The following is a 27,354-nucleotide window of genomic DNA, read 5'->3' as shown; positions in this document are numbered from 1 at the left end:
TGTGGGGGAGGCCGACGTCCGCAGACGAGAGGGCCACGCTGGAGCTTTAAATGACTGCCCCATTTTGCAGGTGAGGAAGATGAGGCTCACACAAGCGTGGGGACACACTAGTTAAGTTGAGGTCACGCCTGTAATCCCAACACTTTGGGAGGCTGAGCCCAGGAGTTCAAGACCAGCCTGGGGAACATAGTGAGACTCCATCGCTACTAAAAATAAAAAATTCACTGGCTGTGGTGGTGTGGGCCTATATTCCAAGCTGTCCGGGAGACTGAGGTGGGAGGCTCTCCTGAGCCCGGGAGGTTGAGGTTGCAGTTAGCTATGATTGTGCCACTGCACTCCTGCCTGGGCGACAAAGCAAGACCGTGTCTTAAAAAAAAAAAAAAAAAATGGGAGAGCTAGGATTCAGCCTCAGGTCTTTCTGGCTCTAAAGCTTGTGCTCTTTCCAATGCCCTATGCCATGGACAAGGAGCCCTCCCTGCCCATCCTGCACACCCCACGCCCCACGTCCAGCAATAGGACGAGGGAAGCCCAGCTGTGCGCTGGCTGGCTTCCATGTCTCCAGGGCTGAGCCAGGCTCCAGGCGGGGCTGGGAAGGGGGTGAGGGGCCCACCAGGAAGTGGCCTGCGCTTGGGTGCAGCATGGAGGGACAGTGCCAAGTAGCCTAAGACGCCAGCAGCCCCAAGTGCAGCCGGCCTGGCCTGAGGCTGTTATCTGACCAGCAGAGAGCATTGGGTTAGCATCGATTGGTGTAGAGAGGAGCATCTGCCAGGGCTGGGAAAGCGGGGAAGGGGAGGGAGGGAGAGCTGCAGAGCCAGAGGGATCTGACCCGTCTCAAAGACTCAGAGAGCCCCACGGCCCTGCCCAGGGGGCTGCGGGGATGCCAGCCCATGGGACCACCCCGGCTCAGGCACAGGGAGGGGCAGTCCCTTTGGTGCTGGCAGATTGGGGTGAGCAGCTCGAGGCTTTGGGGCCTGTGAGGGCCAACCAGCCCTTCGTGGAGGATGCTCTACCCACCCCGTGCAGGGTGGATCTGCGGGCAGAGCCCTGGACTCCGCGGTCAGCTGGGTGAGGCCTGCTCGCTGCCCTGTCTCCAGCCGTGTGCTGTGGCTGGTGCCTTCCCCCGGTGGACCTCATTTCCTCCTTTGTGAACCGGCGCCGCTCCCGGGGACTGTCCTGAGGACTCTGGTACATACACAGTTAGGTCTGGGTCCACCTTGGTTGGTCCTGTCCTGCTTCCAGGGCCTGGGAAGCTGCAGAGCACCCTCCGCAATGGCCGGCTGGCCTGGGCCTGGGGCAAGGGCCCTTCTGGGCTGGTACCAGTGGGGAGATCTCTGGCCATCCTGGCTCTGGGTTCCCCCAGCCCAGCTGAGCTGAGGTTACAGCCTCCTTGGAAGCTCTGTGTACTTAGAGCCTGAGAGGCAGAGCCAGGGTTGGAAGGGGCACGTCGCCCCTTTCCCACTACAGGCCTCCGCATGGGCTGTGGCCATTGCCTTTCCTTTCCCGCCCATTCCAGCTGGTCTGGCCTCGCAGGACCACACATAGGCACATCTGGGGCTGTGGAGCGGACTGGGCAGGGTGCTTTCCCATGCTCAGGCCACCCACCTGAGCTGCCCCCATGCTCCCTGCCCAGGAAGCAGGGACTTGGGATTTTGCAGAAAGGAGGACCTCGACACAATACCAGCTCTCCTTGCCTCCTCTGTGCCGGCTGGAATCCTAAGGCAACTCTGTGAGGCAGGGACCCTTCTCCCTGGTTCGCAGATTCATACTCCAGGAGGTGACGGAACAATGTTGGCAGGTGGCACAGAGATGGCAGGGGTCTTTCCTGAGCACCCCCGCTTCCCACACACACCTCCAGGGGCCTACTCCAGGCCCCAGCACCTGGCCAGACTGCCTGGTCTCAGGAACCACCATCTGCTAGTGAGCCATGAGGATGCCCCATGTCCCCCCACCCACTCATTCTGGGCCCTCCGCACAGGCACCCCCCACATGCCGGAGCTCAGGCAGCAAGTGTTGAATGGAGAAGGGAATGAATGAGGTTGTGGAGATGCGGGGGAGCTCAGGCGTGTGTGAGGCCGGGAGGTTCGGGGGTAGCCGAGCAGTCAGCCGAGTGCGTGCCCCTGGAGGAGAGGAGGAGCAGGGGGACACCCCAGGGAAAGCGTGGGGGAGGCCCAGCCTTGCTCTCCTCAGTCCCCTCAGGCAGAGCCACCCCTGCCCCACCCGGGAGGGGAGGAGGAGGCTGGTGGGAGGGGTGCAGGGCTCCTCCACAGAGACTCTGATCCCTGCTAATTTGCAATCTTAAAATGTACCACAAAGGCGCGGGCCTCATTGTTAGTACATTAATCAGGCAATCAGTGGGTCGGGGCTCCCAAGGGCTGCATGGAGGGGCACGGGAGGAGCCGTGGCAATGCTGTGCCAGCCTCCCTGGGAGAAACCCAGCAGGGGGAACAGTCCAAGACTGGGGCACCCATTGGCTCTGGCAGGGAGTACTGGAGGCAGCGGAGCCGGCTGGGACAGCTGGTCCAGGTCTTGGACCAACTTCCAGGGTGCAGGAGCACTCAGCCGAGACATCCCCATTCCCCAGGAGGAGGGGCAGGGGTGCCTGGGAGGACAGCTTCCCTGGCATGGGTCCCCTGCATCTGAGCAGTGCTGAAGGTTGGTGAACGCTCCCTGGGACTTGGATCCCCGGCCTGGCCCCCGAGGGGCCCTCCACCGTTCTCAGGCACTGGGACTGGAGGGGCTGCCCACACTGGTGCCTGTGGCTTGTTGCCCGGCCCCCACCTCCAGGCCCCTGATCCAATGGCTTGTTCTTCCTTGAGACAGGGAATGTGAGCCAGGCCCTGCGCCAAGCCTGGAGCCCTCTCAGAGGAGGGGCAGGAGGGTTCCTGCCCTGGGTCTTCACCCCACCCCTGCTTTCTAACCCCTCCCACCCACGGCACACCCACAAGCCACATACCAAGCCCACACCTGGATTTGGGGGCCATTTGGCTTTTTGGCCTAAACTGGGGTCCTGGCCTGATTTCCCCTGTTCCCCGACATCCCTTGGAGGCACCTGCTTTGTGTCTGATGGGGAAATGTCTCTCCGTGGGACCCCTATTAGCTTCTCCGGGTGTCATTTCAGAGAACTGCATCCTGGGCCTTACAGAGATAGCCACACAGCGGGTGGAGGAGGGCTCCCCACGCCCAGCACGCAGGGCAGTTCTGAGGCTCAGGGGAGCGTGAGCAGAAGCACTTTGTAAACTCCAGTAAGCTGTGCAAATGTCGAGTGGGATTAGCGCTGAGCCGGACACATATCACCCCCGTCCCCCTGCCGCGAGGCCTCTCTTGCTGCAGCCTGAGGGATGGAAATGGCTTTGTCTTTGCAGAATGGCCTGGTTGTGGCCCCGTCCCCAAAAGCCTGAGATGTGGGATGAGGCGCAGCGAACACCATGAACACCCTTGAGCTAGGAGGGGCACCCTGGCTCCTTCAGGGTGGCATAACGGGGCCACTCCCTGGGGGAGGAAGCTTCCTGCAGGTGCGGCCTTCCTGGAGGGTGGCAGCCCGAGCAGGGGTGAGGAGTGTGAGCTGAGAGAGACACGGAGTGTTGGCTCCGTGGCAGGTGCAGCTGGTGTGAGTTGGGGCCCCCTTCCAGCCCTGGGTGTGGAGGCTTCAGGCAGTGGGCAGGTTTCCCAAAAGTCAGGTGGGGTTTGGAGCCCAGGTTCCTCCCCCCTCACACCTCTGCCTCCCCCTGCAGGGCTGGGGCTCCTTGGGCAGGTGGAGGCAGGCAGCAGGGGCTGGAGGCCAGATCTGAGCCTCCAAGTGGGGATGGTGGACACTACCATCATCTATTCGTGGCAGGAGGGGAAACTGAGGTAGGAGGGGGAACAGCGGCAGCCTCGGCCCAGCCTGCGGGCTATGCACTGGGCGGGACTGAAGTCACTGCAGAGGCCACAGAGAGCACGGCTTGGCCCAGAAAGGGTCCTTGAAGCTGTGCCACCACCACCACTGAAGTCATAACTCCTCTGAAATCGCAACCGAGCCCAATTATGCAAAAAAAAAACAAATTATGTACGATGATTTTTATGTGTTGGAAATGTTCAGTCGAAGCCGGGTGATTACAGGGGACGGGAAGCAGCTGCCACTCTCTGGGAGCCCATAACTCCCAACAGCTGGGAGCTGTCACTTATTTACGACGCTGTTTCTGCCAGGAACGAGGGGGTGACAGTGGCAGTGAGGCCTGCTGGGCCGGGAGCCTGGGCAGGCAGCGGCACGAGGCCGGGAGCAGGGCTGGCCCGAGAGTGACCAGAGGGTTGGTTCTTTCATCCCACAAGCTCTGGGCACAGCTGCAGCAGAGCCTCAGCTACCCCGGGCGCCCCGGTTCTCCCACGAGGCCTGGCTGGAAAGCTAGAAGCAAAGGGGCTGGAGCCTAGCTGGATAGGGAGGAGATGGCTGCCTGGCCCTCCAGGGTGGGGCCTGGAGGCCTGGAGCCGGCCCCCCCGACCTCGGCGCGCCTGCCTGGCCGCCTGGGGCAGCTGCAACCCTGGAAAAAGGTAGGTAATGACGATCGTCCGTAATGAGGCTGCTCCCATAATGAGCGCGGGGCTATTACCCGACCACAGGCTGGACACATCCGAAAATAAATTATTTTAAGGATCCATTAACGAATGCCTAATTAATGCCCAATTAGAGGGAAGCTACAGAGGAAACGCTCTGGACAGTCTAGAGGCAAGGCCTGGTTTTGCAGCCACAGCCTGGGGGCTGGAGCGAGGTGGGAGAGGGGAGGGGCCAGAAGGCGGGCCGGGATTGGGGCAGCCTCCGTCTGACAGCTGGTGCCACCTCCAGGCCTTCACAGACAGGCGCCCTCTCAGGACGCCCTCTCAGCTCTGCCAGGGAGAACTGCTATTGTCTGTATTTTATTTTATTTATTTATTTATTTTTTGAGACAGAGTCTCACTTTGTCACCCAGGCTGCAGTGCAGGGGTGCAATCTCAGCTCACTGCAACCTCCGCCTCCCCGGTTCAAACGATTCTCCTGCCTCAGCCTCCTGAGTACTACTGAGTCTCCTAAGTAGCTGGGACGACAGGCACCTGCCACCCGGCTAATTTTTGTGTTTTCAGTAGAGACGGGGTTTCACCATGTTGGCCAGGCTGGTGTCGAACTCCTGACCTCAGGTGATCCACCTGCCTCGACTTTCCGGATTACAAGCGTGAGCCACCGCGCCCGGCCATGTCTGTGTTTCAGAAATGAGGAAACTGAGGCTTAGAAGGGGTGTTGCCTCTATGTTTTGAGGGCATGGAAGACACTGTAAAGGAGACATTATTTGAGGTGAACTTTGGTGCCACACATGCATGCTCTGCTTGTGATTGGGAATGATTTAAATAAGGAGATCCTGGCCAGGCGCGGTGGCTCACACCTGTTATTCCAGCACTTTGGGAGGCCAAGGCAGATCACTGAGGTCAGGAGTTCGAGACCAGCCTGCCCAACATGGAGAAACCCCGTCTCTGCTAAAAATACAAAAACTATCTGGGCGTGGTGGCACACACCTGTAGTCCCAGCTACTCGGGAGGCTGAGGCAGGAGAATGGCGTGAACCCGGGAGGCGGAGCTTGCAGTGAGCTGAGATTGCACCATTGCACTCCAGCCTGGGCGACAGAGTGAGACTCCGTCCCCCCTGCAAAAAAAATAAATAAAAAATAAATTAAATGAAATTAAATATAAAAATAAATAAATAGAGATTCCTCAGGACTCTACATGAGATATTTACTACGTTAGAGCAAGAGCCCCTCCCAGTATCTGTGAGTGCAAATAACAACAACCAGTGGCAGAGCTAGGAGGAGAGCAGGAGGCTGACGGCTGTGTCCCCGGGTCATGGCCTCCACCCCAGCAGCGTGCCTGGAGGAGCTGCAGCAGGTGGGGCTGGGGCTCAGCAGCTGTGGTGTGGAACTAAAGAGGTGTGGGGGTGATCGGGGCCTTCACCCCAGACTCACCTCCCAGCCCAGCAGAAATGGGTCTCCAAGGAGGGGAGGCCTCTCGTCCCCGACGGGTTCCAGGCTTGGGCCTTGACCCTGGCCTTACTCCAGCCAGGGGCGAGGCTCTCACTGAGCTCAGCCAAGACGAGGATGTGGTCCCGGCGGGCGCCGGAGGGTGCGGTGCCCGTCCTCACCTGCACGGCCCCTGACCTGGCTGTGCTCTCTCTCCCTGCCAGGGTGCTGTGTGGAATTGCTGCTGCTGCTGGTAGCTGCGGGGCTGCCCCTGGGTGGCGGCTGCCCGCGGGACTGCGTGTGCTACCCGGCGCCCATGACGGTCAGCTGCCAGGCGCACAACTTTGCGGCCATCCCGGAGGGCATCCCCGTGGACAGCGAGCGCGTGTTCCTGCAGAACAACCGCATTGGCCTCCTCCAGCCCGGCCACTTCAGCCCCGCCATGGTCACCCTGTGGATCTACTCGAACAACATCACCTACATCCACCCCAGCACCTTCGAGGGCTTCGTGCACCTGGAGGAGCTGGACCTCGGCGACAACCGGCAGCTGCGGACGCTGGCGCCCGAGACCTTCCAGGGCCTGGTGAAGCTTCACGCCCTCTACCTCTACAAGTGTGGGCTCAGCGCCCTACCGGCCGGCATCTTTGGCGGCCTGCACAGCCTGCAGTACCTCTACCTGCAGGACAACCACATCGAGTACCTCCAGGACGACATCTTCGTGGACCTGGTCAACCTCAGCCACCTGTTTCTCCACGGCAATAAGCTGTGGAGCCTGGGCCCGGGCACCTTCCGGGGCCTGGTGAACCTGGACCGTCTGCTGCTGCATGAGAACCAGCTGCAGTGGGTCCACCACAAGGCGTTCCACGACCTCCGCAGGCTGACCACCCTCTTCCTCTTCAACAACAGCCTCTCGGAGCTGCAGGGCGAGTGCCTGGCCCCGCTGGGGGCCCTGGAGTTTCTCCGGCTCAATGGCAACCCCTGGGACTGCGGCTGCCGTGCCCGCTCCCTGTGGGAATGGCTGCAGAGGTTCCGAGGCTCCAGCTCCGCTGTCCCCTGCGTGTCCCCCGGGCTGCGGCACGGCCAGGACCTGAAGCTGCTGAGGGCCGAGGACTTCCGGAACTGCACGGGTCCAGCGTCCCCCCACCAGATCAAGTCACACACGCTCACCACCACCGACAGGGCTGCCCGCAAGGAGCACCACTCACCCCACGGCCCCACCAGGAGCAAGGGCCACCCGCATGGCCATCCACCCGGCTCCCGGTCGGGCCACAGGAAGTCAGGCAAGAACTGCACCAGCCACAGGAACCGCAATCAGATCTCTAAGGCAGGCGCCGGGAAACAGGCCCCCGAACTGCCAGACTATGCACCTGACTACCAGCACAAGTTCAGTTTCGACATCATGCCCACGGCCCGGCCCAAGAGGAAGGGCAAGTGTGCCCGCAGGACCCCCATCCGTGCCCCCAGCGGGGTGCAGCAGGCCTCCTCGGCCAGTTCCCTGGGGGCCTCCCTCCTGGCCTGGACACTGGGGCTGGCGGTCTCTCTCCGCTGAGGACCCAGGGCGTCAGCACCCAGCACTGCCACATGTCCACCAAGGAACAGAATTTATTTTCTTCTTTTTTTAACCAGTGGAAGACCTGCTGGGTTTCAGGAAAAGGCTGGTAGAGGCTTCGGCTGCTGTCTGGACGCCTGGACCCTGCCATGTGGATTATAAACCCAAAGTGTACAGCCCTAGGCAGGAGGGGTTGGCGCATCTCAGCCGGCTGTCCCAGCCAGCCCCGCAGAGCACCCACGGACAGTGTCCACTCCGGCAAGGTGGGAAAAGGCACTCCAAGTGCCCCCTCCACTAGCAACAGTGGGACAATTGCCCCCAACGGCGGCACCGGGGCTCTGTGGAATCCCGATGGTTCGGAGCGGTCCGGAGGGCCCCGTGGTTCCTGGAGAAAGCAGGACACAGAGAACAAACGAGGCTCACCCACGAGGCTGGGCGGCCAGCAGTCTGGGCACACATGAGCAGGTGGCATCTTGGCTCTTGCCTGAGGCCACTGAGTCACCCTGCCCTGAATTCTACCCTACTCCACCTTCAGCCCCTCCCTCGGGGGTAATGCCTCTCATTCCTAATGTCTCAGGCAACCCTGGCAGACCCAGGCCCAACTGCTGGGATCCAAGAACCAATTACCAAAGGAAAGATCATCAGAGGCTGAAATTTAGAACTTCATCCCGGGCTATGAGGTTCTCACAGAAGGTGCAGTTTTATAACTACGTCCACTTATATATATTCACACTCTACATATAAATATATATATATACAAATGCACAGTCCCCTCCCACTCCGTCACCTAACTGTACGTCTTCTCATGTTTATAAACTATACAGAGAACTGTATTTGCTGAACTAAGGATTGTATCGGTGATTTCTAGCAAGAACAAAGTGATAACATTTGTGTCTAGAATCCCAACCTGGCAATGATAGTCTCCAAGGAACCTGGGCTTGCCAAGGGCCTGGGGCAAGGTGTCAGCAGGGACGGTGAGGAAGGGGAGGCAGCAAGAGTCACTTTGGGGGACCAATATTCTTAGATATTTACAGCATTACCTTGTTTTTATATGCAACACAAGCCTGTCTGCCACTCTGGAGCACCCTGTCACCCCTGCTGTCGTAGCTGTTGGCTTCAGGGTGAGAAGTGAGAAGCAGCTTGTTGTATGTCAGGGAGCCAGGCCTTGAGGGTGAGCGAGATGGAGAAGGGGAAGGAAGGGGCTTTGGGTCTGGAAGCCAGCAGGCCAGGCAGCATCCGCAGTGTTAGTCCAAAGGGTTGGACCGTGTCGTCAGCCTCGCGTGTGGTCAGTGATGGTCTGGGCGGGCCAAGGAGACTCTGGGCTTGATCCCAGGTCTCCCGCATGGCTCAGCTGCTGAATTTTTCCTTGAGGCTCTTTGGTGGGTGACCCAGCAAGGGCCCTGTGTAGGACAGCAGGAGGGAGGCGTCAGGGGGCCTTAGCAGAAGGAGAACGACGAGGGCATTTCATGAACCATCTCAGGCACTTCTGCATCACGGAAGACTCGGCCCTCCCAGCCGTCCTGGGGATGCTCAGGGTGCAGGCAGAGGCTCAGGAGGCCGGACTCAGGGGTCAGGAGCGGGGACTGGGGCAGGCGAGCCCGGACAGGGAAGAGGGGCTCCGATCAAAGCCAGCCATGCTGCTGGCCGGGGGCCCAGGTGGGCACAAGCTCCTTTGCGCTTTGCACAAACCTGAATCCCCCACCAGAGAGGATGTGTGTGAGGAGCCAGGAACACTGAATCCAATTAAGAGAGAAAAATAATAATAACAATAAACGATCTTGGACAAGAACCCTGTTTTTCATTTCCTAACCCCGCATTCCTGACAGGTGGCAGATCCTGGGCTTCTGTGGGTGGGCGAGCCTGGCCGGGCACAGCTCTAGGAACACAGCACATTTGTTGGCGGGAGGAGCCGCAGGGGGCAGGGGCACACTGACTCATGGGACACGTGAGAGCGTGCACACCCTAGTGCTCCATTTCGTGGCACTTCCCTCGCCCGCTCAGGACATGATTTCCACATTCTGGCTGCCCCGGGTCGGCACCGTCTCCGTGGCTCTCCCCGGAGGAGGCTGGTCCTGGGTCCTTCTGGCCTATTCCCAGGAACCTCAGGAGCAACTGCTGAGTGATTGATTCTCAGGGGGCCGGGCGGGTGGCTGGTGGGGATGGGCAGCTGCAAGGGAACGGTCAGTTCCTGGGGTCCCAGGGGTTTTCCAGGAGGCCAGGGACCCACCTGGACAGCTGCGGGTGGGCTTGGAGACTGCGCATGCCTCTCTGGCTTCAGAGAAAGGAGAGGGTTCCCCGGATAGAGGGAGAAAACCTGTGTTTTCAGGCCTGGCTGGACAAATCCTCCTCAGTATGAGGCTTGGGGTGTTCACTAAAGGGAGTCCAGTGACTGCAGACCAAAGAATCCTCAGCCTGCATTGCTCCCTGTGGCCCACAGGCGCTGACCCAGGCCGGTGCCAGGGCCTGGCTGTCCCTTAGAATCCAAGGACGTTGTTATGTTGTTGATTTCATTTCCAACTTCAGACAGCAAGGCCCTCAGTGGGAAAATCAAGAGTCTAAGCACTTTATTAAATTTTTTTTTAAAGACTTAGGAAGTCCTGTAATATGGAAGTGAAATGTCAGTAGGAGAAATGCTAATGTTTTATAAGTGATCCGCCTCTGTCAAGCACAGCACAGTCTCTGGTTGCCGACTGTTATTAGAGGCAAGGCAGTGGGGGCCCAGGACGCCAGGTATTTTTAGCAGCTTTCTCCTCTAAGAGGTAGGGGGAATCAAGGCAGCTGTGATGCAGGCGACATCACTTGTCACTCAGCAGCTCATGCTACGCGGCTACGACGACACCATCGCCCCAAACATCAGAGCAACTGGACACATCAGGGGTGAGGCAAAGTCTTCTCTATTCACCAGCCCCAGCTCCCCCCGTCTTGTTCAGGGCAGGGAGATGCAGATTCCTGTGGTCTTCCCAGAGGCGGAGGCCACCCCTCCGCTGCCATTTTCCCCCACCGCTTTCCCTGGACCCCCTGGACCCCCAGATGGAACCATCTCTTCTCCCTCCCCACCCTCCTGCCATGGAGGCCTCCACTGTGGTCTGACGGGGACAGAGCCACCCCTGTCGGAGGGGCTGGGTGGCCACTGTGGGTCTCTAAGGCCTTTCACACACGCTCCCCGCCGACCCCAGAGCTTGGCTGGCTCTGCGTGGTTCATTCAACAAGGGATGATCAGGGCTTCCGCGTCCATCCAGTGGCCAGGCTCTGGGGACGTAACGTGAGAAGACGTGTCTCAGGGCAAGGAGCTCAGAGCCCAGATGAGGAAACAAGTATTTGCAACCGGTACGGAGTTGGTGCTCGCGTTCGCACCCCTCGGCCTCCAAAATGAGGAGCTCAGCTGGGTGGGGGCAGTGAGAGGGGGTTTCCAGGCGGAGGTGACACTCCAATGAGTCTTGGAGGATGAGGAGCCGTCCAGAGGAGAGTGTGGGGAGTGGGGCTGGAGGTGGTCACAGTACCGTGTCTGGGGTATCCAAAACCACTCCGGGCTTGAGGGTGTGGGAGACGCGTCCAGGACGGGGTGGCCCAGGGGATCCTGCTCAGGGACTCCACTCTGCCGTGGAAGTGGAGGGGCTGTGTGGTCCCCCCGACCTGGGGTCATCCTCCCGCCCGTCCCCCCAGCCTGTCTATGGGCACGTGGTTTCCCACCGTGGCACCCTTGCTGCGGTTCCTCAGCAGTGGGTTTCATGGTGGAAACTTGCCTCCTGGGCTCAGCCAGATCCTCCCCTCGTGCCAGCAAGCTGGAGCGCTCGCTGGAAGTCTGCCTGGGCCACAGGCCCATTCCCAGACACCTGCTGCTTCCAAGCTGGGGAAACGTTCCATGGCCGCGCTCCCTGCTTCCCCCGCCGCCGGCCGCCCTCAGCCCCTCCTGGCTTCCGAGCAGCACCCCCTGCCTGTGCTTCTGCCTGTGCCGGTTCTGACCACCGACCAGCCCCAGAGCCCCTCCCACCAGCCACACCGTCTCTTCTCCTGCTGGGGCTGTTCACGCCAAGAGCCAAGAATCCCATTTAGCAAATGTTTACTCATCACCCAACTAATCACCAGCGCCGTGGTGAATGGGCCCCAGGAAGGCCTGTGAGCAGGTTTGGGGAAGCAGGAGAGCCTGGGAAGCCTCGTGGAGGGCAAGCTGCAGGGACTGGGGTCAGAGAGAAGGAGTTTGCTGGGGAGGCTCCCTGGAGCCACCGAGCGCTCAGCAAATTCCCCTTTACATGCACGCCGGCTTCCCAGGCAGGCCCCACCAGCCCCTGAGCAGACCCACCTCTCTGCCAGGGACCCAGCTCCTCCAGGCCCTACTCTATGCTGACCTAAGGAGGCAGTCTTTCTCTGGGTTTATTTGTTGTCTGTTTTTGTTTCGTTTTTGAGACAGGATTTCACGCTGTCACCCAGGCTGGAGTGCAGCGGCATGATCATGGCTCACCGCAGCCTCTGCCTCCTGAGGCTCAAACACTCCTCCTGCCTCAGCCTCCTGAATAGCTGGGACTACAGGGACACACCACCACACCAGGTTAATTGTTTTATTTTTCATTTATTTTTTGAGACAGAGTCTTGCTCTGTCGCCCAGGCTGGAGTACAGTGGCGTGATCTCGGCTCACTGCAACCTCCACCTCCCAGGTTCAAGCAATTCTCCTGTCTCAGCCTCCCAAGAACCTGGGATTACAGGCACCTACCACCATGCATGGCTAATTTTTTTATTTTTAGTAGCGATGGGGTTTTGCTACCTTGGCCAGGCTAGTCTCAAACTCCTGACCTCAGGGGATCCACTTGCCTCGACCTCCCAAAGTGCTGGGATTGCAGGTGCGAGCCACCACGCCCAGCTAATTTTTTGTCTTTTTAGTAGAGATGGGGTTTCACCATGTTGGCCAGGCTGGTCTCGAACCCCTGGCCTCAAGTGATCCGCCCGCCTCGGCCTCCCAAAGTGCTGGGATTACAGGTTGGGCCAGCGCGCATAGCTGGTGTTCATTGTTTGAGGAGGGGTGGGTGCACGCTTTGATGGAGTCCCTCCCAGCCCCGTTCTGAAGGCTCCTGACCCGGTTCAGCTCCCCGCCTTGCCCTCTAGCTTCACTTTCTTCTAAGCAGGAGTTCAGCCGTCAGCCACGACTCCATCCCTTGTCACCAATCCCCCACTATCAGCTCGTAATGGGCCAATTTTCTTTTACCTTCTGCCTACTTGGAAAATATCTCAAGAACCTTTGATTGTGCGTTAAAATATCCTTTACAATTCTATGCTCGGTATCTTTCTGCTCCTCTAATTGTCCCTTTTAACTCACCACGCTTTCCGTATAAATCTCCCGGTCTCCTCCTTCCCCGCCTGTTAATAAATATGAACTCTAAAAAATACACAAACATCTACTGTTGGCTAAATAACTCACGGCACAATCAAAAGCTGGGAAGAGAGACTCGGCGCGTTGCATGGCCACCTGAGCACCCTCCCTCGCGTGGTCCTGCCTGTCTCTCCAGAGACGGCTGCTGAAGGCAGGGGAGTCCAGGCCCTGGAGAGCCCACGGGGTGAAGGGACCCTGGGGACCCTGGGGGAGAAGGGGAAGTGAGGCAGAGGGAGTAACTGTGCTGCCAGGGCGACAGGGCTGTCTCCAAGAGCACCAAGTGAGGGGTTTGGACAAAGGAGACCCTCGTGCAGGCAGCAGCGGCTGGTTTAAGTGGCATTTCAGTGGGCTGGCCGCCAAGGCCCCTCACCACCACAAGAAGTGGGTCAGCCTCCTCTGACACCAGCACCAGCCTGCATGGAGGGGGCCCGCCCTCATCTCTCTCCTCTCTGCCCTCATTTCTCATTAGAGCCGTTAGTTTCTAAGCTCCAGGAGGGTGGGGAAGGATGTGCCTTTGTGTCACCGATTCCTGTGTGGCAGCGTGCACACTAATGGCATGCCTGAACGGCAGAATTTGACATTGCTGCTGCAAGATGTGCTTGGGTCACAGTGCTTTCCAAATTGGCTGAGGCTCCGCGCCACCCCCTTCCTCCCTCACCCAGACGCCTTGGAGGCCCCGCCAGCCACTGCTTCTGCAGCTCCCACTGAGGGCCTTGGAAAAGAGAGTGGAAGCAAGAGATGTATTAAACTCTTCCATCTCTGTAAGCACCATTTCCCAGGAGACCAACTCTGAGGAAGAAGGTAACACAAGTGCTGGAGCCCTACACAGGTAGGAGGCTGGGAGGAGGCACCAGGCTTCGTGTCTTCTCTCCCCACCCCCAGCCCTGCTTTGGGCACAGTCACTGGCAAGACAAGAATGCCCTCTGAGTGGCAGCATCCAGGTGGCCACGCGCCACTCCAGCCAGAGAGATTGGAGGGATAATTGCCACGTAAGACTTGCCCAGTGACGAGAGGCCGGGGTGGGGACAAACCCTCAGAGGAAACAGTAGCACGGACTGGATGGTCAGGGGAAGGTGGTCTTTCAGCAAGATCCCAAAGGCTGCACATGTACAGTCTCACTCGGAGAGAGAGAGCATAGCTCCGCGGGGCAGCCGTGTAGCCGAAGAGGCAGAAGGAGGAAAAGATGCAGACGGGAACCACGTTAGGGAGAGGCTTTTGCACACACACGCGCACACGCCTCTCCAGCACGGGGTCCTGCCTCTCTCCCTTGTGCAGCCTCATGCAGCCTAGTGTGGGACATTCACATAGTCAATAGACTTGGGTCGGATGCAGTGGCTCACGCCTGTCATCCCAGCACTTTGGGAGGCTGAGGCGGGTGGATCATGAGGTCAAGAGATTGAGACCACCCTGGCCAACATGGTGAAACCCTGTCTCTACTAAAAATACAAAAATTAGCCGGGCGTGGTGGCGGATGCCTGTAGTCCCAGCTACTTGGGAGGCTGAGGCAGGAGAATGGCATGAACCCGGGAGGCGGAGCTTGCAGTGAGCTGAGATCGTGCCACTGCACTCCAGCCTGAGCGACAGAGCGAGACTCCATCAAAAAAAAAAAAAAAAAAAGAAACAAAACAGATTTGAGCCCTGGCCATGTGCAAGGCCCCAGCCAGCCCCTGGGACTGCAGGGTGAACACAAGGGTCTCCCCGTGTGCAGCTGACATGCCAGCCAAGGAGGCACTGGTGGAAAACCAAATCCCCCTTTGTCTAATTGCTGGGGTAGTTGTCAGGAGAGGGGCAGCAGAGTCTGTCACGCAGCTGTCACTCAGGAAGAATGAAGGGTGGAGCTGAGCCCCTCCCTCCACGCACACTGGTGGCCATCTGTCAGGGACACAAGCGCTTGTGTGACAAGTGGGCAGATTCTGGGCTGAGCCCTGAGCAGCGGCATTTCTCACTGAGCCCTGGCCCTAACGGAGTTTATCTGACTCACGGGGGTGGAGGCATCAAGGGCAGGGAGCCCCTAGTCCCACCCAATGCCCGTCCAGTGTGAGCTTGGAGGGTCTGTACTCCCATGGCCGGCTGGGGTGCACTGACGTTCTCCCCTGTACCAGGGACCACGGAGTCCCCAAGGTGTCTTTATTTTTTGTTTGTTTGTTTTTGAGACGGAGTTTAGCTCTTGTTACCCAGGCTGGAGTGCAGTGGCGTGATCTCGGCTCACTGAACCTCCGCCTCCCAGGTTCAAGTGATTCTCCTGCCTCAGCCTCCAGAGTAGCTGGGGCTACAGGTGCCCACCGCCACGCCCGGCTAGTTTTTGTATTTTTATTAGAGACAGCGCTTCACGGTGTTGGCCAGGCTGGTCTCAAACTCCTGACCTCGTGATCCGCCCACTTCGGCCTCCCAAAGTGCTGGGATGACAGGCGTGAGCCACTGTGCCCTGCAATGTTTTTATTCTTTATCTCAAATCTGAGCTTCAGAGGCCCTGAGGTCCCTGACCCCTCATCTCGCTTGCTGCCAGGAGAGTCTCTCACTGTTTTATCTGTGGCATTTAAAGTGCCACCGGGTGTCTGACACTTTGCAAGTCTACAGTACAGGCGCTTCTGAATTTCCACACCAGCCACCTTTCCAGGAGCTCCTCCCAGGCTGGCCTCCTCGCCTGTGTCCAGAGCACTCAGAAAGGAGGCTTAGGTCTGGCACAGCGGCTGACGCCTATAATCCCCACACTTCGGGAGGCCAAGGTGGGAGGATTGCTTGGGGCCAGAAGTTCAAGACCAGCCTGGACAACATAGTGAGATACCATCTCTATGAAAAATATAAAAATTAGGTGGGCTTGCTGACACGCGCCTGTAGTCCCAGTTACTCAGGAGGCTGAGGCAGGAGGATGGCTCGAGCCCAGGAGTTTGAGGCTGCAGAGAGCAGTGATCACATCTCTGTACTCCAGCCTGGGTGAAACAGCAAAACCCTGTCTCAAAAGAAAAAAGGCCGGGCGCGGTGGCTCAAGCCTGTAATCCCAGCACTTTGGGAGGCCGAGACGGGCGGATCACAAGGTCAGGAGATCGAGACCATCCTGGCTAACACGGCGAAACCCCGTCTCTACTAAAAAAAAACACAAAAAATTAGCCGGGCGAGGTGGCGACGCCTGTGGTCCCAGCTACTCGGGAGGCTGAGGCAGGAGAATGGCATGAACCCGGGAGGCGGAGCTTGCAGTGAGCTGAGATCTGGCCACTGCACTCCAGCCTGGGCGACAGAGCGAGACTCCGTCTCAAAAAAAAAAAGAAAAAAAAAGTTCATTGGCCAGGCACGGTGGCTCACGCCTGTAATCCCAGCACTTCGGGAGGCCGAGGCAGGTGGATTACAAGGTCAGCGGTTCGAGACCAGCCTGGCCAATATGGTGAAACCCTGCCTCTACTAAAAATACAAAAATTAGCCGGGCTTGGTGGCGTGTGCCTGTAATCCCAGCTACTTGGGAGGCTGGGGCAGGAGAATCGCTTGAACCTGGGAGGCAGAGGTTGCAGTGAGCCGAGATCATGCCATTCCACTCCAGCCGGGGCAACAGAGCAAGACTGCATCTCAAAAAAAAAAAAAAAAAAAAAGTTCCTTAGCAAGCAGACTAAAACTATTAAAACAAAGTAAAACAGAAAGAAAGAAAAAGAAAAGCGTCTCAGACCCACCTTGGGCGGGTCCTACTTAGCACCATGCCCACGGAGGGGAGACTGGGCAGAGGTTGGGTATTCTAGTTGGAAGATACCGTAGCGGCGTCCCGGCTGCAAACTGCCAGGGTACAGCTGCTGGGACCGCCAAGCATGCCGGCTACCCCCAACCTCAGACTTCCTCCTTCCTCACTCACTCCACGCCACCCCAAAAACGAACATCCCTCCAGCCTCACAGGCGACACCTCGGGGAGGGATCTCCCTGTGACCGCTTCTGCTGCAGCACAAGCTCCTCTCTCCTCCCCAGACAACCTCATGCTGGGCCCAGTGCTTGGTCTCGGGCTCCCCAGAGGCCACCGTAGGAAGCTGCCTCCTTTTGCCCACTCACCCTTCTCGCTCAGAGTGGCTTCATTTTTTTTTTGTTTCTTTCTCTCTCTTTCTTTCCTTCCTTCCTTCCTTCCTTCCTTCCTTCCTTCCTTCCCTTTCTTTCACCCTTCTCGCTCAGAGTGGCTTCATCTTTCTTTCTCTCTCCCTCCCTCCCTCCCTCCCTCCCTCTCTCTCTCTCTCTCTCTTTCTTTTTCTTTCTTTCTTTCTTTCTTGGCCAAGATGGTGAAATCCTATCTCTACTAAAAATACAAAAAATTAGCCAGGCGCGGTGGGAGGTATCTGTAATCCCAGCTACTCAGGAGGTTGATGAAGGAGAATCATTTGAACCCGGAGGATGGAGGTTGCAGTGAGCCAAGATTGTGCCACTGCACTCCAGCCTGGGCGACAGAGTGAAACTCTGTCTCAAAAAATAAATAAATAAATAAAAATAAAAATAAATAGGCACAGATTGGGCGCAGTGGCTCATGCCTATAATCCCAGCACTTTGGGAGGCCGAGGAGGGCAGATCACGAGGTCAGGAGATCGAGACCATCCTGGCCAACACAGTGAAACCCCGTCTCTACTAAAAGTACAAAAAATTTAGCTGGGCGTGGTGGCGGGCGCCTGTAGTCCCAGCTACTCGGGAGCCTGAGGCAGGAGAATGGCATGAACCCAGGATTGCCCCGTTGCACTTGAGCCTGAGTGACAGAGTGAGACTCCGTCTCTCTCTCTCTCTCTCTCTCTCTATATATATATATATATACATAAAATAAAATAAAAATTGACTGGTCGCAGTGGCTCCCACCTGTAATCCCAGTACTTTGGGACGCTGAGGTGACATGTGGTGAAACCCCGTCTCTACCAAAAATGCGAAAAAAAATTAGCCAGGTGTTGTGGCATGTGCCTGTAATCTCAGCTACTCTGGAGGCTGAGGTAGGAGAATCGCTTGAACCCGGGAGGCAGAGGTTGCAGTGAGCCGAGATCACGCCATTGCACTCCAGCCTGGGCGACAAGAGCAAGGCTCTGTCTCAAAAAATAAAAAAAATTTTTTTAGAGATGGGTCTCGCTATGTTACCCAGGTTGGTCTTGAACTCCTGGCCTAAAGTGTCCTCCCTCCTTGGCCTCCCAAAGCATTGGGATTACAGGTGTCAGCCACCACACCCAGCCCAGAATGTACCTATTTATTTATTTTTATTTATTTATTTTTTTTGAGACAGAGTCTCCCTCTGTCGCCCAGGCTGGAGTGCGGTGGCGCGATCTCAGCTCACTGCAACCTCCACCTCCTGGGTTCGAGCCATTCTCCTGCCTCAGCCTCCCGAGTAGCTGGGACTACAGGCGCCCGCCGCCACACCGGCTAATTTTTTGTATTTTTTAGTAGAGACGGGGTTTCACTGTGTTAGCCAGGATGGTCTCGATCTCCTGACCTCGTGATCTGCCCGCCTCAGCCTCCCAAAGTGCTGGGATTACAGGCATGAGCCACCACGCCCGACCTGTACTTATTTATTTTTATTTATTTATTTATTTATTTGTTTATTTATTTTTTGAGACGGAGTTTCACTCTGTTGCCCAGGCTGGAGTGCAGTGGCATGATCTTGGCCCACTACAACCTCTGCCTCCTAGGTTCAAGTGATTCTCCTGCCTTAGGCACCCAATATTGTCCTTGGTTTTGAGCCCAGGAGTTCAAGACCAGTCTGGGCAGCCTGAGTGGCTGTAGACCCATCGTGCCTGGCTCTACCAAAAATATTGTTTTAATTAGCTGGACAGGCTAGGCGTGGTGGCTCGCTCTTGTAATTCATGCACTTTAGGAGGCTGAGGCAGGAAGATCACTTGAGCCCTTACGTTTGTGACCAGCCCGGGCAACATAGACTCTCGAGCTACAGAAAAAAAAAACAAAAAACAAAAAACAAAACAAACGAACAAAAAAACCCACAAAAAATAGGCCAGCACAATGGCTCACGTAATCCCAGCACTTTGGGAGGCCGAGGCGGGCAGATCACGAGATCAGGAGATCGAGACCATCCTGGCTAACATGGTGAAACCCGTCTCTACTAAAAATACAAAAAAATAGCCGGGCGTAGTGGCGAGCACCTGTAATTCCAGCTACTCGGGAGGCTGAGGCAGGAGAATGGCGTGAACTCGGGAGGCGGAGCTTGCAGTGAGCTGAGATCCTGCCACTGCATTCCAGCCTGGGTGACAGAGTGAGACTCCGACTCAAAAAAAAAAAAAAAAAAAAAAAAGCTGGGCCTAGTGGCAATTTTGGGCCTCTTCTCAAGAGCTTTTGTGAATCCTGGGACTGTCCTTGGAATTTATATTTTCTTTTCACTGTTTTTTACTCATTTGAAAAATTGTCGTAAAATTTTCATGTTAATTTCAATCAAATACATCTACTTTTCTTATCTGGAATATTTTCATGGATTTTAATATTTTGTTTCCAATTTTAAATGGTCTAATAGCAAATTGGCTTAAAAACTGTATCAATTTATCCTAGGTGATACTACAACGTTTTACAATGTGTCTTAGTTTTTTTCTTTTTATTTGGAAATTATTACAGGTTCACAGGAAGCTGAAAAAAAGAAAGTGCAGGGAGGTCCTGGAGCCCTTTCACCCAGTTTCCCTTAATGGTAATATCTTGTGTAACTCCCTGTTAGTTCGCCATTAAAAAAAATATATTGGCCGAGCGCAGTGGCTCACACCTGTAATCCCAACACTTTGGGAGGCTGAGGCGGGCGGATCACGAGGTCAGGAGATTGAGACCATCCTGGCTAACACGGTGAAACCCCGTCTCTACTAAAAATACAAAGAATTAGCTGGGCATGGTGGTGGGTGCCTGTAGTCCCAGCTGCTGGGGAGGCTGAGGCAGGAGAATGGCATGAACCCGGGAAGCGGAGCTTGCAGTGAGCTGAGATTGCACCACTGCACTCCAGCCTGGGTGACAGAGCGAGACTCCGTCTAAAAAAAAAAAAATTGGGGCCTAGCACAGTGGCTCAGGCCTGTAATCCCAGCACGTTAGGAGGCTGAGGTGGGCAGATCTCAAGGTCAAGAGATCAAGACCATCCTGGCCAACATGGTGAAACCCCGTCTCCACTAAAAATACAAAAATTAGCCAGGCGTGGTAGCGGGCGCCTGTAGTCCCAGCTACTCGGGAGGCTGAGGGAGGAGAATTGCTTGAAACCGGGAGGCGGAGCTTGCTGAGCCGAGATGGTGCCACCGCACTCCAGTCTGGGCGACAGAAGGAGACTCCGTCTGAAAAAAGAAAAAGAAAAAAAAAATTGGGCCTTTTCCTGTCAGAAGTTCCCTCTCTCTCACTAGAGACAGAGAGCTGTTTCCCTTTCTCCTGTCTCTTTCTTTTGTCTATTAAACCTCTGCTCCATATATATATATTTTTTGTTTTCAGTTAATGATATTCATTTTACCTATTTAGGTAAAGTTTTCACATATTCAAACAATTTTGATAAAGAAAAAAATAAAGCTTCCAAGAGGCACAAAGGAAGGAATAGTCCTTTTTTTTTTTCTTGGATATTTCTGAATGAAACTTAAGGATTTTAAACATCATTATATCATTGAACTGAGAAATGGAAAATGAGAAGTGTTTGCCCAGGTGCAGGGTTTTTGGCCAGAATCCCCCTAACAAGGTTGGGGAGATAAAGAAGGAGGTGTCCACAAACCTCCTGGAATTCAATGCAGGGCCCCTGGAATGTGCAGGTTTCCAGAGCGAGCTTTCTTTTTCTTTCTTTTTTTTTTTTTTTGAGACACAGTCTCGCTCTGTCACCAGGCTGGAGTGCCATGGCATGATCTCGGCTCACTGCAACCTCTGCCTCCTGGGTTCAAGCGATTCTCCTGCCTCAGCCTGCCGAGTAGCTGGGACTACAGGTGCCTGCTACCACACCCGGCTAATTTTTTGTATTTTTAGTAGAGACGGGGTTTCACTGTGTTAGCCAGGATGGTCTTGATCTCTTGACCTTGTGATTCGCCCACCTTGGTCTCCCAAAGTGCTGAGATTACAGTCGTGAGCCACCGTGCCAGGCCAAAAGCTTTTTTTTTTTTTAAATTTTTTTGAGATAGAGTCTCAATCTGTTGCCCAGGCTGGAGCACAGTGGCACCATCTCAGCTCACTACAACCTCCGCCTCCCGGGTTCAACTGATTCTCCTACCTCAGCCTCCCCAGTAGCTGGGATTACAGGCATCCATCACCACGCCTGGCTAATTTTTGTATTTTTAATAATTTTGTATTTTAGAGGTTGGGTTTCACCATGTTAGCAGGCTGGTCTCAAACTCCCGACCTCAAGTGATCCACCTGCCTCGACCTCCCAAAGTGCTGGGATTACACGTGTGAGCCAACTGTGCCCGGCCTTTATTATTAATTATTGTTATTTACTAATTAATTTTATGTTTTTGAGACGGGGTCTTGCTCTGTTGCCCAGGCTGGTCTCAAACTCCCGGGCTCAAGCGAACCTCCTGCCTCTGCCTTGTTAGCTGGGCCCACAGGTGCATGCAGGCCCCACACGGCCTTTTCATCAGATCCTGAAAAAGGCTGAGAACTGGCCCAGACTCCTTCCCTTCACCCTCCGCAACGCCGCCCCCCACCTGGCACGTAGGTGGCGCTCTGCTTGGGGATGACGAGTTCTCGGCTCTCCTGGCAGAACTGGCTTGTGGAACAGCCAAGGCCGCGGCGGAAAATGTCTTTCTTGACCAGCTTGTCCTTGTGACCAATTTGGTTTCAACCCAATCGTCTACGCCTCCACTCTGTCACACAAGGAAAATGGGGGGAGGGAGTGGGGGAAATGGATGGAGCGGCTGGTTCCAGAAGACGCCGGCAACGGAATTTTAAACCCAGGCAATCTGCTTCCTTGTCATCCTAAAAGCTGTGGCAACTGGCAGGCTCCAAGCTCTCTGGAACACTGGCTTCCAAATGCTAGTTTGGAGACAAGGGGAGCCTGTGATTGCGATTTTACCGATTTGCAACGAAACATTAATGTAGGGAGTTTTTGCTAAGCCAAATTTATTCCATCTAAAGATAATCCTTTATTCTGAAATCATGTCCTTGTTTTTTTTTTTTTTTTTTCCTTTGGTTTGGGGAGGGAGAAGGGTGTTCTAAAAAGATCTTTCTTTGGCCGGGCGCGGTGGCTCACGCCTATAATCCCAGCACTTTGGGAGGCCATGGCGGGTGGATGACCTGAGTTCGGGCGTTCGAGACCAGCCTGGTCAACATGGCGAAACCCCGTCTGTACAAAAAATACAAAAAAATTAGTCAGGCCTGGTGGCGGGTGCCTGTAATCTCAGCTACTTGGGAGGCGGAGGCAGAAGAATTGCTTGAACCGCGTGGTGGAGGTTGCAGTGAGCCAAGATCGCACCATTGCACTCCAGCCTGGGTGACAGAGTGAGACTCTGTCTTAAAAATATGTATATTTATTTCTTTTCTGAACCAACAGGACTGGTGCATAGCAGCTGCTGTGTCTTGGGGTCTCTCATTGGCCAAACAAAATGCTGGCAACCCAAGGCAAGCCCTCCACATTATTTCTGGAACCCTACTGCTCTGTGGAATGCAGAAACTCTGGGAATGGTGATTTTGGAGGAGTCTGGCAGTGTGGCCCTTTTGCCTTATGCTGTGCCCAGCCCCGACCCAACACCACTCTGGCCAATGGCTCTGCTCACCTGTGCCAGCTCCGTGTGCACGGCCTCCTTCCTCTTCATTACCTGCCTTCCATTATTTGCAGATAAGTGTCTGCAATAACCAGCCTGTTACCCTTAGACAATTACATTCTCTTTTTCTTTTTTTTGAGACAGTCTCACTCTGTTGTCCAGGCTGGAGTGCAATGGTGTGATCTCGGCTCACTACAACTTCCGCCTCCCAGGTTCAACCAATTCTCCTGACTCAGCTTCCCAAGTAGCTGGGATTACAGGCACCTGCCACTATGCCCAGCTAATTTTGTATTTTCAGTAGAGACAGGGTTTCACCATGCTGACCAGCCTAACCTTGAACTCCTAACCTCAGGCGATCTGCCTGCCTTGGCCTCCCAAAGTGCTGGGATTACACGCATGAGCCACCACGCCCGGCCGACAGTTATATTCTTCTATCAGCAAACATTGATGTTCTTTTGTTACATCCTTTAATGAAGCTGACATTAGGGAGATGTTTTCTTTTCTTTTCTTTTTTCCTGTTTTGTTTTTGAGACGGAGTCTCTCTCTGTCGCCCAGGCTGGAGTGCAGTGGCGTGATCTCGGCTCACTGCAAGCTCTGCCTCCCGGGTTCCCGCCATTCTCCTGCCTCAGCCTCCCGAGTAGCTGGGACTACAGGTGCCTGCCACCACGCCCAGCTAATTTTTTGTATTTTCAGTCGAGAGGGTGTTTCACTGTGTTAGTCAAGATGGTCTCAATCTTCAAACCTGGTGATCCGCCTGCCTCAGTCTCCCAAAGTGCTGGGATTGCAGGCGTGAGCCACCGTGCCGGGCCTATTTTCATAAAGTCAAATGGCTGCCTTTTAAGAGGGTTTGGGTTCCAGGTTAATGTTTCAAAACCTTCACTAGGGGATGGGTGTTTGGTGCTGATGGTGGAAGCAGAAAAGGAGTTAGGAGGACTTCCTCCCTGTTGATCCAAGAAGAGCTGCTTTGAGAGGTCAGATGCCCAGGGGACCCGGTACAGCATGCCAGCCCCTCCCCAAGCTAATGAGCTCTAAAAGTATCAACACGATGAGCTCAGCCCTGCGGTGAAATCATTCAGACGTGTTGCTCTCATAGCTGTGGCTGCCTCTTACGGACCACAGCTTAAATCCTCCCTCCCTGCAGCCTCCTCGGGGGACCTCCAGAGCTAATCATTTCAGGGAGCTTCACTGAAATGTGCTCCTGGGCTGGGCGCGGTGGCTCACGCCTGTCATCCCAGCACTTTGGGAGGCCGAGACGGGCGGATCATGAGGTCAGGAGATCGAGACCATCCTGGCTAACACGGTGAAACCCCGTCTCTACTAAAAAATACAAAAAACTAGCCAGACGAGGTGGCAGGCGCCTGTAGTCCCAGCTACTCGGGAGGCTGAGGCAGGAGAATGGCGTGAACCCGGGAGGTGCAGTGAGCTGAGATCCGGCCACTGCACTCCAGCCTGGGCGACAGAGCGAGACTCCGCCTCAACAACAACAACAACAAAATGTGCTCCTCCCCCTGGGCTACTCATAAAAGCTTTATCGTGGGTGAAGCCTGACCCAGATGGAACAGCAGCATCTCCCAGGTCAGGGGGCCAAAGGCGCTGGCCGAGGCAGGATCTAGGCTTACAGAAATAACTCGGTTACTATTAAAAAGCCGGGGGCGGGGGAAGAGGCTGTAATTTTATCTCTTCCTGCGTGCCCCTCTCTTTACGGTTTGGGCCTGACCTGGTGACTATTTGTACTTGAGTCACTCACTGTGGGCCAGACAACATCAAGATGCAATTTCTTTCAAAGTTAGAAAAAAAGATAAATAAACGGAAGCCTGCTCCTGCTGGGTTTATAAAGAGCTGTTTTCTTCCTGAGCTCTATGGCATGGTGGCTCCAATCTGAAATTTCTTTTTAATCATAGCAGGAGTCCCAATTAGCATGTTGGGTAATCTTTCAAGTAGAACTGGGAGTTCCGTGACCATAGAGAGCCGAGGAAATGTTATGCATGAAGCTCTGGAGGGAGAGGGCTGAGAAGGCCGTGCTGTCAGGCTCGTGCACACACGTATGTCAATCAATGTGCATTTGCAGGCTGGATCCCAGTCCCAGTTGCAGGCATGTGCACCCTGGGTTTCTTGACCCCCGGTTCTATCATACCAAGACCAGAAGGATTGTATGGAGCGTACATAGTGTTGCCTTCGGTGCAGAAACCCCAACTCTGCCCCGTCCGTAAGCCAGCATGCCAACACACAGGCCACGCACGCATACCTACCCCTTCCCCCTGAGAACACAGGGCAGGAACCAAGCTGCATGTGCCAGGCTGTGGCGCAGAGTTTGGGGCACCCCCGGCTCTCCGTGAGATGGGCCGCAGCCCCGGACTCAGCTGGCACCGGGGCCCAGCTCCGATCCGGCACGCCGCTGACCTACTTTCCTTTGTTGTTGTTTTTGGAAGTGCTGATGTCGATGCAGAACTCAGCAGAGAGGCTGAGTGAGAAAAAAAAAAAAAAAAAAGAGAAGGGGGTAGAGAGAGAAGGGAAAGAATGAAGGGGAGGGAGAGCGCCAGATAGGGATGGTGGTGGCAAGTTCCCTGCTACAGGGCTAACTGCCTACTGCCACTGTCCCTACAGGGCCTGCCCAGTGGGGCTGGGAGCAGCCTGGGCCCTGTGGGCTGAGTAAAGAGGCAAGAGGCTTCTTCCCCCTCTCAATGCACAAGGGGCAGGAGGTGCTGCCCAGGCAGGCATGCCCAGAGGTGCCTTCCCTCAGAGAAGGAGCCAGGCGCGTCGGGCACCTCCCCGTGCTCTCCCCAGGTGCCTGGAGGTGCCGGGTGTGCCTCCATCTGTCACGCCATCGGAAGATGCTGAGCGAGCCGCAGCCACCCTGACGGCTGGGACTCGGTGGAGGCTCCCCACACTTGCTGGGGCTGGAAGAAATTGGCCTTTGGGGATTCTGAAGGCAGCTTCCTCTATTCTCTTGTTCCTTGGTAACCCACATGACAGAGCTCGGCCGGTAACTGGCCTGCTCACACCTCCCGTTCACAGGTGCCCCAGGAGACTGGCAGGGATTGGGGCGAGAGGAGCCCAAGACTGCCCCAAATGTACTGCAGAGGACTGTTCAACACGCTGCCCGCCCCACTGGGGTCTGAATATCGCCCCTTCCTCGCTGCCTGACTTTCCCATGCTACAGTTGAGGTTGAACTCTGGCCCTGGGATGACAAAGACTCTGCCCTTTCCACCCATTCGCAGAGCCCAGCTGCTCCTCCAGTGTCCCTGCACCAGCTGCTACACAGAACCGCGGCCGGAGCCTCAGGCTGAACCCTTCCTCCGGACACTTGGCCAACAGGTTCTTAATGATCAAACCATTTCAGATCCACACTCCTGAAACTCAAGGTTATAAGCCTTGTGATTCCACCTACGCCACACAGCGCCCCAGCCCGGGCTTTTGTTTTTTTTTGTTTGTTTGTTTGTTTGTTTGTTTTTGAGACAGAGTCTCGCTCTGTGGCCCAGGCTGGAGTGCAGTGGCCGGATCTCAGCTCACTGCAAGCTCCGCCTCCCGGGTTCACGCCATTCTCCTGCCTCAGCCTCCCGAGTAGCTGGGACTACAGGCGCCACCACCACACCCGGCTAGTTTTTTGTATTTTTTAGTAGAGACGGGGTTTCACCGTGTTAGCCAGGATGGTCTCGATCTCCTGACCTCGTGATCCGCCCGTCTCGGCCTCCCAAAGTGCTGGGATTACAGGTTTGAGCCACCGCGCCCGGCCGGGCTTTTGTTTTTATCCGTGTGCCAAAGGGACTCCATTCCAGTGGGGCTGGGACATGGAGTGTGTCAGCTTCTCCTGTTTCCCTCTCGGACGCTTCAGCTTCCAAACAAGCTTGGCACAGGATTAAAGTCACTCTCTCCTGCTCCATAAGCTCATACATTTTTCAAGCAAGGAAATATACAGAGGAGACAAAGCCCTCATATGCTGAAATTACACCCCGAAAAATAGGTTACTTGACAATGACTTGTTTCTAAGTGGAGCAGACGTTTCTAGGGGCGGAAGTGTTGGCTGGGTTGCCGGGGCCACCGCCTTTTCCTCCCAACTTACTGCCTCTTAACCTCGCCCAGTCCCTGGGTTTAGAGCCGGGATAATAATTCTCCACACCTCCCTCCTCCCTGAGCTGGTGGAAGGCGTAATGAATCAACATCTGAAGCTCTCTGAAGAGGCCGAGTTCAGGGCGCCGTGCGAGTACACAGCACCACCAGCCACCTCTCGAACCTACATCGAGCTGATTTATTTACCTCCCAAGAAAGAGACAACAGTCATCATATTTACACTTCACGCTGCAGCTTCGTGCATTTCCCTACAGCACCCCGCCCTCTGCCATTGCTAACACTCCATTAAAGACGCTGCTTTTCCACGGAAGAGATGTCCCCTCTCCCAGCCTCTCTCTCGTCCTGAGGGTCGCAGCCTCCTTCCCCAAATCACAATCTGTTGCCACAAAACATGTCGCCCCACGGTACACAGGGGGCCACAGCCTCTCCCCAGGAGGATGAGGAAATGGATTCCGTAGGAAAAGAGGAAGTCAGATGCTGCCAATAATTACGAAGCGAAGCAGAGGTGCGTGAAAGGTAAATGGATGTCGTTTAAATGTTGGTCATTTAAAGAGGGCGTAGCGCCCGAGTCCCTCATTACCACGCAGGGCCGCAGACTGGCGGCAATTAGGCTGGCACAGGTAGGACCACCCTGCTGAGAAATGGGGGGGATCGTGGCACACCTGCCAGTGAGTGCTGCTGGGGGTAGCATTGGACTTCTCTTCTTTCTGGTTTTTGACAGCCCTCTCGTTTTCAGTAGCATTCCGTCCTTGGTGCTCTCACACAGCTAATA

The 27,354-nt window shown here is 55.6% G+C and overlaps 1 protein-coding gene across 2 annotated transcripts in view; it reads left to right on the top strand.

The window, feature by feature from the left end:
* Nucleotides 1-9,295, top strand: part of LOC105471683 (reticulon 4 receptor like 1) — a 93,819-nt gene extending 84,524 nt beyond the window's left edge. The window contains exons 1-2 of one of the 2 annotated variants that reach the window (XM_071082114.1): nucleotides 4,192-4,527; nucleotides 6,182-9,295. In XM_071082114.1, the coding sequence (XP_070938215.1) occupies nucleotides 6,274-7,506 (1,233 nt within the window). In that variant the 5' untranslated portion in view covers nucleotides 4,192-4,527; nucleotides 6,182-6,273 and the 3' untranslated portion in view covers nucleotides 7,507-9,295. Of the gene's footprint in view, nucleotides 1-4,191; nucleotides 4,528-6,181 lie in introns of those variants that run through there. The other variant, XM_011724373.3, reaches the window with a different exon arrangement.
* Nucleotides 9,296-27,354: the final 18,059 nt, after the last annotated feature.

This window comes from Macaca nemestrina, chromosome 17 (genome assembly GCF_043159975.1).
Source record: "Macaca nemestrina isolate mMacNem1 chromosome 17, mMacNem.hap1, whole genome shotgun sequence".
In the NCBI taxonomy this organism is placed as follows: domain Eukaryota; kingdom Metazoa; phylum Chordata; class Mammalia; order Primates; family Cercopithecidae; genus Macaca; species Macaca nemestrina.
This window is presented reverse-complemented; position numbering and strand designations above follow the sequence as displayed.